At 38.6% G+C, this 14,512-nt stretch overlaps 2 protein-coding genes across 3 annotated transcripts; both read left to right on the forward strand.

The window, feature by feature from the left end:
• Positions 1-511: 511 nt before the first annotated feature.
• Positions 512-9,594, forward strand: LOC127660750 (nucleolar protein dao-5-like). 2 transcript variants are annotated; one of them, XM_052151149.1, is made up of 9 exons: positions 512-655; positions 1,462-1,517; positions 1,631-1,785; positions 2,063-2,178; positions 3,551-3,680; positions 5,214-5,285; positions 5,799-5,864; positions 5,953-6,426; positions 8,513-9,594. In XM_052151149.1, exons 1-9 carry the CDS (start codon positions 530-532, stop codon positions 9,457-9,459), a joined length of 2,142 nt encoding a protein of 713 aa, XP_052007109.1. In that variant the 5' UTR covers positions 512-529; the 3' UTR covers positions 9,460-9,594. The 2 variants fall into 2 exon arrangements, with proteins under 2 accessions (XP_052007109.1, XP_052007110.1); XM_052151150.1 differs by having other exon boundaries at positions 5,802-5,864.
• A 63-nt stretch (positions 9,595-9,657) lies between these two features.
• On the forward strand, positions 9,658-14,249 carry LOC127660751 (nucleolar and coiled-body phosphoprotein 1-like). Its single transcript, XM_052151151.1, has 4 exons — positions 9,658-9,672; positions 10,136-10,236; positions 11,233-11,293; positions 13,202-14,249. The coding sequence occupies exons 2-4, from the start codon at positions 10,160-10,162 to the stop codon at positions 13,358-13,360; spliced, it is 297 nt and encodes a 98-aa protein (XP_052007111.1). The 5' UTR covers positions 9,658-9,672; positions 10,136-10,159; the 3' UTR covers positions 13,361-14,249.
• Positions 14,250-14,512: the final 263 nt, after the last annotated feature.

A 14,512-nucleotide genomic window follows, 5' to 3' on the forward strand; every position in this document is an offset into this window, starting at 1 on the left:
GAATATTTAAAAATGGTTTGCAAAAACTACATTTATGGATAAATCATTTCACTAATATAATAATATTATTAACAAGAAAATGCAATAATATACCTTTTTCACAGACTGTGATGACGGGTTTCCCCCTTATTTAGCAGCGTAAATCTAGCAAAAATTTTATATGATATATATTTTTTTAATATTGAGTGTGCTTACTGTTATATTACTCGGGAATTGTTTTTTAAAATGAGTTACCACAGCTGTGAGGAGGTTTCGATTACAGCTTTTTTCTTTTGGTCTTGGAGCAAATGGGTAAATGAAAATAATATTAACTGTGATCTCCCATTCACCGCTTTCGAAGTTTACCCTGCAAACGTTTACTTCCGCGTTCTAAAACCCTGAGTGTTAAAAAAAGGTGTCACTGTTATACATTAATACACTAATATAATACACCAAACACTATCGTAAACATTTTGTGACGCACTAATTGTGCGCCATTTTCTGCGGCTGCGCGTGACGGTGAAATCGCTTCTCCTCAGTCCTCCTCCTCATGAGTGCAGTAAAGATGGCGCAAGACAGGAAGGTGCCCAGCGATCTCTTCCAGCATGTGTACTCGTTTCTTGTGGAGAACAAGTTCAGTAAAGCCGCGAAAGAGTTCTTAAAGCAGGCCAAAGTGGTAAGCGACGCTTCTCAGGCTTATTATAAAGTCCTGCGCGCGCTGTTGTGTTGTATTTGTGCATACGGCGCGTGCAGTTCAGCGCACACGTGGGAATGGCACGCAGGTAGTCTGGAACAGTTGTTCAGGCAATGTGCAAATATTTTGTGCTTAAAGACATTTAATGTCTGCCCGTTGTTAGTTTGTGTAATTTGAATTGATAGTATTATAGCTAAGTGTGTTTTTGTGGTTTTATTTTTAATAAAAATCAGAATGTAAAAAATGTTGTTGAAACGTCTAAAATTGCCGCCAAGCATTGAAACCTAACAGCTTAACACTAATTAAAAATAATTCCAAACCACACCTGATACATATGGGGGCGTAGATGCCTGGGGGGGACGTAAACTCCTGAATAATTAAAAGCAATTAAATGCTTGATTGCATTAATACTGGTACCTTAATAGTTTTTTGTTAATTTGGTAGTAGCCTGTTGAAAGAAGTGCTGCCTATGACATTGTAATTATAAAAAATAAAAACAAAAGTGCTCTTGGTCATTTTGTTGGTCAAGAACAGTCTTTGAATGGACAATTGTTCTGTAACTATTCAAAAGATTTAATCATTCAGTCATACAGTTTTTATTGCCCTTGACCTCTAGGCAGAGATCTTGATAGCTAAGCGACAGATTAAACATGTGTAATTTGTTAACTTGAACAAGAAATTCATTGTGATAATTGCTCCAGTTTCCTCCATATTAATTTTTTATTTTCAAAAATATTGTATCAAAAGTGAATCAGTGTGAAATATTTTTACCTATTTCATTCCATCAGAAACCTCAGGACCAAAATGAGGACAGTCTTCTGGATATCTTCAGTTTTTGGGTGAAGTATGTACAAGCTGTGTCTTTTCTGAATATGTTGTTCATTTATCTCACTTTTTGTCAGATATGATTGATATTAATTCCACTTCTGGTGCATGATTTCTTTTTGCCTGCACCAGGTCCCCAGAGACTAAAAAGCGAAAAGCGGTCACCAATGGCCCCTCGGCTGTCAACGGCCCTTCAGCTAAGAAAGCAAAGAAAGATGAAGAGAGTTCCAGTGAAGACTCTAGCAGTGATGAGGAAGATGCTGCACCTGCAAAGAAAGTCACAAAAGGTACATAGTTGTATCACTTACTATGTCATCATAAGTAGAGATGTGCAAAACTTTACATTTAAAAAAAAAAAATCGACTAGTCGGACCTCACTAATTGAATAGTCTGCCATTGTGACTCATCCCTAATCTTAAACATTGCCCAGGGATTGCAATCATAAGGAATTAATGGTTTCAACTCCACTTAATGTTCCACTTTAAATGCATAAAATATATACTGGTATATACTGTCACATTGCACAGCCTTAGTCATTTGAAGTCATTGATGTGTGTTCCTCAGGGGCCAAACCCATGGCTTCGACCCCTAAGCTGGCGTCCACTCCTGCAGCTCAGAAGAAGCAGGACAGCAGCAGCGAGGATAGCTCGAGTGAATCTGAGGATGACGCACCAGCTAAGGTACTTTTAACTTTTTGCATGTGAGTTTTCTTGTACTGACTGATCCCCAGCGTGATTAATTTGTCCTGTTATTAAAAAGTCACTTACACTTCACAGCAGATGGAGGACAGATTATATATTAACAAATGGATGTGAGTTTATAATGATCAAGTATGATAGATAAAATATGAGCATGAACGTGATTGCCAGCTGTGCATGCTGCCATGTTTACATAGAAATGCAGCATGGATTTCTGATTTCATTAAGCATAGTAGGTTCTTCAAAACCTAGCCATTCCACTTGTTGCGCCAGAATGAGTGATGGACAGAAGGGAGAAGGTCAAGTGGATTAACTAGTTCAGGGCTATTCAACTTCACAGCCAAGTGGGCCAGATGGAAAAAACCTATCAGATATTGTGTTCTAGTTAGCCTATAGTATTTGTTCATTGCATAAGTAAAACTTAGAGAAAACGTTTTTTTGCAATTAAAGGAAGTTCACACAAAAATTTAAATCCTCTCATGATTAACTTTCCTTTTATGCCATCCCAGATGTGTTTGACTTTCCTTCTTTAGCAGAACTGAAGTGAAGATTTTTATAAGCACATTTTAGCTCAGTTTGTCCATACAATGAAAGTGAATGGGTGCCATCAGTCTGGCTATTTGACAATCCAAAAGGCATATTTGGGCAGCATAAAAGTAATCCACATGACTCCAGTCGATCAATGAATGTCTTCTGAAGCAAACCAATAGGTTGGTGTGAAAAAAATAAATCACAAAGCCGTCGGTTGACGTAGGAGAGTTTGGTAATATAAAACAGCATCCCAGCGCTGGCCGGAAGCAACGATTAAAAAAATAATAAAAATAAATTAGCTTTTTTTTTTTTTCTTTCACAAACCTAGCGGTTTGCTTCAGAAGACATTCATTGATTGACTGGAGTCATGTGGATTACTTTTATGCTGCCCAAATATGCCTTTTGGACTATTAAAGAGCCAGCAGCTTGATGGTACCCATTCACTTGGATTGTATGGACATTTAGAGCTGAAATGTGCTACTAAGAAATCAGAATTTTGGTTCTGCAGAAGATGGAAAGACATCCACATCTAGGATTGCTTAAAGGTGAGTAAATCATTAGAGAATTTTCATTTTTGGGTGAACTATTCTTTTAATCCATGTCCCTGGACCATAATAAGGAATATTCCTACCATCAGAGCATTTCAAACTTGTGGTACCACAAGTTTTGAGCAGTAGGCAAAACTGTAAAGGCAACATGCAGCTGTACAGAGAACGAACCACATTTAGGCTTAACACTAGCGAGTGCACGTGATGACACATTCTTGATGAATTGGTGTTTGTGCTTAATCTGAGCCTGTTATATTCCTCTCTCTGTATCACAGACAGCAGTAAAAGCACCCGTCCCGGTGAAGACCCCTCCTGTCAAGCCAGCGGCCCCTGCAGAGTCCAGCAGTGAAGAGTCATCCTCGGATGAAGAGACTCCTCCTCCTCCTACTAAGAAACCCAAGACTGGTATTACTGCACTTCTCTCTCACATTGATGTATCCTAATGGTGCTGTAAGTGATGTTAGCCCTTTTGATAACTTCAGCCATTTCATGTAGTATACTAGTGGTTTTAAACGTAAAACAGTGCAAACTAGGGATAGGCATTTTCAAGTAATTTTGAAGTTGAGTATGCCAACCCACAAAAAACGAGGACCTGATTACTCAATTAAAATGCATGTTAAAAATAACAAGTATGGCATGTACGTGAAATGTATCATTTGTTTTATTCACAAACATTACCGTGCACTGTTTCCAAATAAGATAACTTCAACAAACTATTTTCTATTGGGGAAAGACAATGAAATGAACAGTATGCAGTAATAAAAATGGAAACCAAAAGAAAGATTTCAAAATAAGCGCAAAAATATTTGCCCTCAACCGGAGCTTATGATGACATTAGGGTAACGCAGATATATCAACTCTGAGTTTACATAAATACAATCACATTTTTATAATTTCACATGTTGTTGTTGATAAAAACAAGTGAAAGTTTTCCTTTTTATAAAATGCGCTCTGCCGGTGTTCAGCAATTTAACACATACTGGTCTGAAGCTCTGAGTTCCTTGTATCTTTCCCCTATAAAAGCAGATCCTTGTATGTTGGTTTGCATGACTCCAACTTGGGGTGCATCGAACGATCGGCCACTGATCTAAATTGGCCGATTTTCATCTTAAATCCATGATTGGCCGAGCGTGCGTAGATTCATGGATCTATTTTGCAGCACTCATACACTGCTACTCTAATGAATGAGCACCTGCTCAGCCCTTGAAGCATACAGTGCGGCCACTGGAGGGTGAGTTGGTGGAAATTCTAAGCATTCATGAATTTAAGCTCAGACATGCTGTAGTTTAGATGAATATGCCGGTTTGTTTTATAACGTGTAAGAATAACATGTATATGAATATTAAGTCTTTTTTTTGTCTATACGGTAGTTATTCTGATTCTATGCACAGTGAGTGAACGGAGAGGATAAATAGTCTGAAAATTGCCATGAAAACAAATTAAACAACAAATAAACATACAAATCGGAGTATACGTGATGTAATGTAGGGATAGACTTTTTGAACAATCATGAGTGCTATTAGCTTCTCCCCCTTGAACTTGAGCGCTCTCGGTGTTGATTAAACAAGTCCGCTCTCCAGGTGCTCTCAATATCTCATCAGTCTCATCTCAGCGCTATTCTGTGAGGATACTAATTTAAATCATACTGATGATGGTCGCAACGCCACTAATAACAGATATTACAGATTAACCTTAAATAATGGCACCGCGTCTTCACAAATTTGCTTAATAATGATTAGATATATTGCAACAAAACGGCAAAGGCGGTAAACAAATCATAAATACTAATGATTCCTGTAGGGCTGGGTATCGAGTTCGATACATTTTAGGCACTGACTGAATTGCTTCTAAACAATCGAGTATCGAAAAATGTCTTGTGGTTCGTTACCAAAAACAAGACTTTATTAAAGAGCATTTATTTTTTATTTTGTTTCATAGGACAATTCAGTGCTGTTCCGCCCCCTGGGACACTGACGGCGTCTGCTCCAGTCAAAGCTAAAAAAGCCTCTGGTAAGTGTTTGAGGTGTCCTTAAGACTTACTAAGCCATTTATCCACAAGACGGCATTAAAGTGATATGCACCACAATTTAGGCACAGTGCTAAGTGGAGTGCCTAAAACCCTCTTAACCAGGGGTTCTCAAACAGGGGGGCCTCTGCAAACATTCAAGGGGGCCACAAGATCATTTTTATGTAATATTGTATAGGTTGAGAACAACTGCTCTCAACCATGTTTTCATTGTATAAAAGGCACAACAAATACTTCCATGATGTTATACTTCATCATTTAAATATTTTGTTCTTTTTTGCATTAGTCATGGGAATTTTGGCAAAAATTGCTTAATTGTTTTAAAAATGTCACCATGCAAAAAAAACTTCTAAACCGGTTTAATTTTCTTTATAAGCAAACATTTTCTTATTTTTACTTTGATTTTGGGATGAGACATAATACATTTTTGACAGGCTTTGTGGGGTTTCCCTTTTAAATTTGTCTATGTATTTCATGTGACTTTTGATCTCACCCAGCAGCCCCAGTAAAGACTGTGACCCCTAAACCTGCTGCTAAGAAAGACTCCAGTTCTGACAGCTCTGGTATAGCCCTTTCCAGATCATCACCACAAACAGTCATTTTTGTTTTGTTTATTCTATGACTGGGTGCTAATGAGTTTCTTTTTGTCAGATTCAAGCTCTGAGGATGAGGCACAGAAGCCTGTGGTGAAAGCCGCACCGGCTAAAGCAGCTCCAGTGAAGCCAGTGCCTGCTCAGGAGGATGAATCTTCAAGCTCAGATTCAAGCTCGGAGGATGAAGCGGCAAAGCCAGCTGCTAAAACCACAACTGTAATAGTTGCGCCTGCTAAAGTCACTCAAGTCAAAGTCGCCCCTGCTGCAGATGAGTCTTCATCTTCTAGCTCTGATGACTCTGATGATGAGGATGTGGCAAAGAAACCAGCCACTGCAGTTGTTCCGGTTAAACCTGCGCCAGCCAAGAAAGCTCTGGCTAAAGTCACACCCGCTGCAAAACAATCATCATCTAGTTCTGAAGACTCTGAGGATGAGGGACCAGCGGCAAAACCTGCTCCAGCGAAGGCTGCCCCTGCTAAAGCTGCCCGTCCGAAGACAACAACTGCTAAGAAAGACGAATCCTCAAGTTCAGGTGAGTTAGTCAATTAAGAGAGGAAATGTACATTCAGTAATTTTGACCCAGAATTTATTCTGAAGAACACACAGATTCATAGGCTTCTAAAAAGATGTTAAAAGGTAAACATGTCTAAAAGGTTCATTCACCCAAAAAGAATAACTTAATACAAGAAAATGTACAACCTCTGTGGAGCACAAAGGAGATGTTGGTACAATGCTTTAGGGTTGCTCAATACACTAATGAAAATAGCAATACCAAAACATTTTAAACGGTAAGAAATCATCATGTTGCTAATTTCAGTACCATACTATATTGTGGTGCTAATAGCTAAATTTTAGGGATGTGACATTTTTTAGATACAATTAATTCAATTCAAATTCCTTGTATGGCCAAGTGTGATTATTAAACAGCTGAAGGATGTTGTTAAATCAAATAATATGCAGTCTACATCTGCTGCATGCTTCAGAATGAATGCAAAATGCTTCTGTGCTCCATTTCATACTTCACACACCCAAACAGATCGCAAGTGATGCGTATAATGCACTGTGTGAGTGGTTGTGAACACTCGCACAAACTCCTCTGGTGCTGCTGATCTCGGCTCGTGACTGCAAGATTTTCAGCATTTCATTTAGAATGCAAACTATCACACAGGAGGAACTGAAAGCTCCGTCAAAATAAAAGCTCAGTTTCATTGGATGTCAAATTGAGCTTTTTTATTAGTGTTTTCATTAATACTCTGAAGCTCTGTTGTGCAACTTTTCATTTGACCAAAAAAAGGCTATTTATTATAACATTTAATTAAAACGTAAATTTTTTTAAATTGAAAATACAGAATTTGCAACTGCAAGACTTTATGCAGTTCTTTTAATCAAGTTTCCTGTGTGATTTCATCAGTAATCTGAGGCTATTTATTTATTGCCGAAGTATCGATTTAATATCGATACCGAGGTACCAGGGCTGATATCGTACCGAAGTCAAAAGTTTGGTATTGGAGAAACCCTACAGAGCTCAAGATGCTCTTTCATAATACAAAACAAAAATGAGTGGTCACTATGATTTATGCACTACATTCCAAGTCTGTTGAAGGCAACAGTGACCACAAATTGTGAGGAACAGACCACAAATGAAGTACTTTTTCACTGAGAATGTTCTCCCTGTTGGTTGCTCTCAAATATCATTCATGTTTACACTCACCACATTTGCCCAACATTTACACCTTGCACTCAAATATCCGATCAAAGATACCAGTGCAAAATGTAAAATACTACTTGCGTGTGTTAGCAAATTTGAAATAAACTAATGGATAATTAAAATGCTTTCCATTACTTTGACAGTCAGGGATTTTCTTCGCTGATCATGTTTTTGGCGGCCACTTTCGTTGTTCATACTACTTCCATACGTTCTTCAATTTCTCCTTATTGTGTTTCTTGGAAGAAAGTCTCAGGGGTTCATAATGTCACAGGCAAGTAAATACTGACTTGAAAATGTTAAATAAAAAATAAATTTACTTATGAATTTTCCCTTTTAGATGAAGTAAACCTTTAAGAAATCTAGAGCTAATAACCAAAGGGATGATGTACAGTTAGCTGATTATCGCAAAATAAACCGGCTGGGTTAGGCCAGGTGATCGGGACCCTGACACGATTGGAGCTGACTGTTCATTATCCTGCTTAATGCAGAATAAATCCTAATACATAAATGGACATGAAATATTGAATTGCGTTCAAATTGTTAATACATGAGAAGAAATGGCTGAACAGCTTAATTTCACATTAGGTTTGTGTCGGAGTTCTGTTGGTGTTTTTTACGAAAATAACCACCTGACTGCTCATTATCCATCTTATTACAAGACTACTTGCCAAATAAATAAATAAATTGACATGAACATTTTTTCATTTATTTTATTATGCAAGAATAAATCACTGAAATTATTCGTTTAAATTACCCAGATTGTGTCTAATGTGTGTGCGGTTGTTATTCAAAAATATCAGACCTCTAGATGGCGCCTTTGACCAATCAGAATCAAATATTCCAGAGAGGTGTGTAATAAAAGCTAATAACATCTTTATAAACATCACTCATAAGCTGTTTTTCCTCACAGATTCAGATAGTTCTGAAGATGAGGCACCAGCTAAACCAGCAGCTGCTCCCAAACCTACGAGCACTCCCAAACCTGCAGCTAAACCTGCGACAAATACCGCTGAAAGCAGCTCTGACTCGGACAGCTCTTCAGAGGACGACGAGGAACCTAAAAAAAAATCTGCCACCACACCGGTATCCAAAATGGCTGTTACTCCAGCAAAACCAGCCCCAGCCAAACCTACTCCTACTGCTAAACCTGCGACAAAGCCCGCTGAAAGCAGCTCTGACTCAGACAGCTCTTCAGAGGAAGACGAGGAGCCTCAAAAGAAACCCACCACAACACGGGTATCTAAACTCGCTGCTACTCCAGCAAAACCAGCCCCTAAAGCCGCTGTTAAACCAGCCGAAAGCAGCTCAGACAGCTCTTCAGAGGAAGACGAGGAGCATCAAAAGAAACCCACCACAACACGGGTATCTAAACTCGCTGCTACTCCAGCAAAACCAGCCCCTAAAGCCGCTGTTAAACCAGCCGAAAGCAGCTCAGACAGCTCTTCAGAGGAAGACGAGGAGCCTCAAAAGAAACTCACCACAACACCGGTATCTAAACCCGCTGCTACTCCAGCAAAGCTAACCCCTAAAGCCGCTGTTAAACCAGCCGAAAGCAGCTCAGACAGCTCTTCAGAGGAAGACGAGGAACCTCAAAAGAAACCCGCATCTACCCCAGCCAAACCTACTCCTACAGCTAAACTAGCCCCTAAACGGCCAAAAGCAGTTCGGACTCTGACAGCTCTGACTCGGAGGAAGAGACTCCAGCTTCTAAGACTGCTAAACCAACAGCGAATGTTTCAAAAAGCCCAGCGTCTGCTGCCAAAACCCCTGTACTGGCCAGCAAGCCTGCAGCCGAGTCTAGCTGCAGTGACTCTGACAGCTCCAGTGAAGACGAGGCATCGACTAAGACAACCGTGACTCCCAAATCTACTGCGACCACTGCTAAATCTGCAATCAGCAATGGAAAGGCTGCAACAAAAACCCCCACCTCTGCAGCGAAGACACCGGTCGTGAAAACACCGCCTACTACAAAAACACCGACTGCTAAAGCCAAAGCAGAGAGCAGCTCATCAGAGGACTCGTCATCTGAGGACGAGAAAACCACAGAAGCCCCCAAGACCTTAGCAAACGGTATTGCTAGTGCTCAGTTTATCTGATTGTTCAAAGACACCAGTATCTTCCAGAGTTTTTTGAATGACGTGTCATCTTTTTTTTTTTAGGCCTACTAATACTGTTTCCTAACAAGATGTCAAGTAATTTCTGTTCTCACTGAATGTGAAAATGCAGCACAAAGCAATAATCACAGGCATTTAGGACATATTTGTTATGGCGAGGATCAAAACTTATGTACATGATTTGATTAGTTAAATTGTCGATGAATCGGATGACAACAGATTTATCTTTTCCTTTTAAAGTTTTGCGCATGTTTGGGACAGTCAGTTTGAGTAAAATATTAGGCTACATTTTAACCGCTCTTATATGAATACATTTTGCCAGGTTAACTGTAAAATTGCTCTTTCCAGTATATGAAGAAGTGTCAAGCTGACTTAAAAACAAAAGCATGGTCTGAGTTCATCATCTCCTCTGATCACAGGCACACAGAACAAAAGAAAGAAGAATGAGGAAGAAAAAACCCCCAAGAATAAGACAATCACCACATCCACACCACAGACTTTTCCCCAAGTCAAACAGAAGGTAAAGGGCTGAGCATTTTGAACATGTTTGTGTGAACTTTGTGTTCAATGTAAAGTGCATATTCAAAAGCACCCAAGCCAGTTAGAAATGATTTGTTCTTTATTGATCACAGGGAAAAATCTGAATTCAGATGGCCTCAGTAAATATAATAAACACATACACAACTATACATTGCAACAAAACAATAAACAACAATGCATTGTGGGATTTTAGTAGAGGTCAACCCATATAGGTTTTTAATAGCTGATACGATCTCTAGAAAGGAGGGCAGATATATGCATAAAATGTTTTTTTAATGGACTGCATATAAGGTGATGTCCTGGTGCTGTTGTACCTTGAAACCATAAACAAATATTATATTTTGCTATAGAAAATGTAGCCTATTTTAGAGCCATTGTTTTTTTTACATTGTGACATTATTTTCATAAGTTACGCACATTGCACCCCAATTCTCATTACTGCAATGCAAAAATGTATATATAAATATATGTATTATTTAAAGGCATAATTTACTCGCCTTCACACCATCCAAGATATGTATGAATTTCTTTCTGCTGCAGAACACAAGCAAAGATTTTTAGAAGAATATTTCAGCTCTGTAGGTCCATAAATTCTCCTCCCTGCCTGGTATGTGGCGATATGCACGAAAAATCTGAAAGTGGAGATTTATAGTAAAAAGGGATTTAAATATTGATCTTTTCCTCACCCACACCTATCATATCACTTCTGACCACTGGAGTCATATGGATTACTGTTGTGTGACTTTAAAGTGACTTATCACTTGCATTTTGTGGACCTACAGAACTGAAATATTTTTCTAAAAATCTTAATGTGTGTTCTGCTGAAGAAATTCAAACACATCTGGGATGGCATAAGGGTGAGATTTTTTTTTTTAATTTTTTTTATTTGTTTATGCACTTCTGCTTAAATGCATTTTCTGTCTGTTTCTCTGTCTGTTGCGTGGCCTCTAAAGGCAAGCAATGCTCCTTTCCGTAGAATAAAAGACGACGAGATTGATGTGGACCCCCGCCTAGCAGACAATTCTTTTGATGCCAAGGTGAGACTGTCATCATAAGCCCCGTTTACACCTGGTATTTACATCTCCATACAAGTTAAGAAGCAACTAGAACAATTGTAAACAATAGGGAATTCCCTTTAAGTGCAAACAAAGATCAAGTTAAGTCAGGTTTATGCGCAAGGCAAATAAAAGCTGTTTAAATAATAAAACGGACTGTTTAAGGTTCAACATGACACGTTCTTTTGTCTCACGGTAAAGAGCAGGGAACACAGTTTGACTAAAATGAGCCCGCGACGGCATGTGATACTTCGGCTCAAGCTTGGCCACTAACCTTTTAAATCCTTTGCCATCTACTGCAGAAAAGGGACGTAAATCACACACTATGTATTCCGCGATGTACCTCGTGATTTCTTGAGCCCTTGCGCTGTTGTGTGGCATAGTTGTTGAAAATGCCTCCTTCAGGGTTTTTTGACAGGACTTGATTTGTGAGAGAATCTGCAAACTTTTTGGGATGATGGGTTGTCAGATGACTTTGCATGTTGCTTGTGTTTCCCGTGTTGTATCGCAGTTTACTGTGGCAGTGCTTGCACATAGTCCATTGTCTGTCCACCACCTTCTCTCCTTTTGCGTTTTTTGACACGGCGAAACCAAAATGTTTCCAGACATCTGATTTAAAAGCTGCAGGGGCTGGCACAATCTCAACTTCGGGGTTGTTGTTTTCATCCTTACAAGTATCGCTGTCGGCCATGCTGGCTTGCTGTGATTATGTGTGGACAGCGTGCAGCGTGCAATCCTATTGGCTTAACAACAGTTGTTGTGACGACGCAGCGCAAAGGATCATGGTCTATGTAGTTAACAATGATTTGTTCCACGGGACTGTGTTTAATCCTCTTGCTTTTTGACGGACACCTGTCCTTTTAATATTGTAACCCAACCAGGACTATATCGAGACACGTTTACCAGCGATAGCGATATCGTTACATCCCTAATGATGGAGGTAAAATGTACTTTAAGTGTAAAAAGAAAACGCTTAAATATGCAATATAACAATTACAAGAAGTCATACAAGCATGACAAGCAATATTAGCTTCAACAACCCAACCAGACAACATATCCAAGCATTATAGCAGGTAAACAACTTCGCCAAACAGATAGACATCCATCCAGACTGCAGCGATGCTGTCCTGAACTGTGTGAGTGAACGGAGTTGAGCAGCGCAGTTAGTTTCTCCAGACGGATCATGAGACGGCCTACTTTCCTGTGTGTGCGGACATGACGTAATGATGCAAGGATAAATGTCATAAACCAACGATTTTGTTCCAAATCGAACCCGACTGCTCAAAATACATTTTTATTGGCTTACCGTAGTGAATCAGGTAAGGGCATTGTTTTGAACAATGACTGTTGATGTACTCGATCAATAATGCCAATTTGTTGTAAAAATGCAAATAATTCTAAATACTTTGTATACAAGTAACAAGTAGTTGTTTTGATTTGGTTGCGGAGTTGTTTTTCAGCAGTAATGAGTGATTAATATGGAAGTTAATGGGTGAATTACTAGAAATTCTAAATTCTTTTTTCATATAAATTTAATGCAATATATTCAAATTCAGTTTTATATAATCCTTGATAAAAACATATATCTTCACATGTATCACACTAGTTTAGCTGTAGTTAATGTATATGTTTTAGTAAGACAAACTGACAAACATAATATAACTTGAATGAAATGAACATCCATATATTTGCTATTGCAAAAAAGGAACGTATCCGATTTGATTTACAGGTTAGTAGCTGGTGCTTGTGTGTTGTCTGAGGTGCATTAGCATTTACACTGAGAATGTAAATGATGCCCATTATAATAGGCCAACATTTTACAGTGAGTTTATTTTTATGCATTTATCATGGCTTGTTCCATTTGTTTGACCCGTCTCTTATTTATTTTAGTTGGGAGCCAGCGGAGACTGGGGACAGAAAGCCAACAACGTTCTCAGATTCACCAAGGGCAAATCTTTCCGCCATGAGAAGACTAAGAAAAAGCGCGGCAGTTACAGAGGCGGTGCCATCTCCACCTCTGTGAACTCCATCAGGTTCGACAGTGAATGAGATCCAAACCAAACAAGCAACATCAGAACTCACTCCATCTATTTCTCTTCTTTGCTGTATGAGGTCTAGCCAGTGTTGTTCTGGCCCATCTACCCTCTCTTCCTGCATGGCTGGCAGTTTACTGACACTGTTTTACGTTCAGTACTGTTGGGCCAGCATAGACTGAAGGCAGCAACAGAAAGTGTCAGGTCCATATACATTCTTTGATACAGTTAGACATGACATCCACATGGTGCCGCTGGTTCATTGAGTGTTGCATATATAAAGCATTTTGATTAGCTACAATGTAAATAATCTGTTTTTGGCTTACTGTAAAATGTTTTTTGAAGTTGGGTTTGACAGATTATGTATGCACGTTCTAAATGCCAATTGTTAATAATGTACTAGAAATTACAAAATGATATCTGAGTTTTTTTTAACATGAGGATAAATGTTGAGTTGTCTCACAAATGTAATTTTTATGGTTGTGTTAACATTTACGAGCCAATTACATTAAAAGCCATATAGTTAATGACACCGCCCGTTTGACTGACACTGGAACACTTGAATTGGAACACGTTTATCCTCATTAAATTTTAGTTGTTTTGATATTTTATTGTCCATTCTGTGTTACACAGGGTTTTGTCATTTTTCTCCCTCATTATCAGTCTTATAACTAATTAAAATCTCGACTGATGAACTTCAACTGCTTGTCTGTTTTTGGACAAATACCATCTCTAGTTCTGACAAGAGATTAGCATTTACATGTTAATTGTTAAAAATGCCACTATAGTTGAAATTAGTATGAACTTAAATATAAAATTGTACCAAATTTGTAATGAGTATGGCTTGGAATTCAAAGTGAGCATGTTTATATGCAATATTTTAACCTGTTATGCTTAAAGGTGTACTCACAAACTTTCTTTGTCAATTTGGACTTACACTGACATCTAGTGGTGTGGATGCAGCATTATTGAAAGACAAAAGTTTTTAGTTATTAATGCCTTTAAAATTCAGTCAACCATTATTTATTTAATTTATGAGTGAAAGTGTCAAAGATCAGGACTGTTACTAAGATTAAGTGCGTATTAATCTGGTCATCTGATTCTAACGACCTCATGTGTGGACCCTCTCCATTTTATAAGGTTACTGATATGACCGCAGTCTTCGTCT

Source organism: Xyrauchen texanus, chromosome 20, assembly GCF_025860055.1.
Source record: "Xyrauchen texanus isolate HMW12.3.18 chromosome 20, RBS_HiC_50CHRs, whole genome shotgun sequence".
NCBI lineage: Eukaryota > Metazoa > Chordata > Actinopteri > Cypriniformes > Catostomidae > Xyrauchen > Xyrauchen texanus.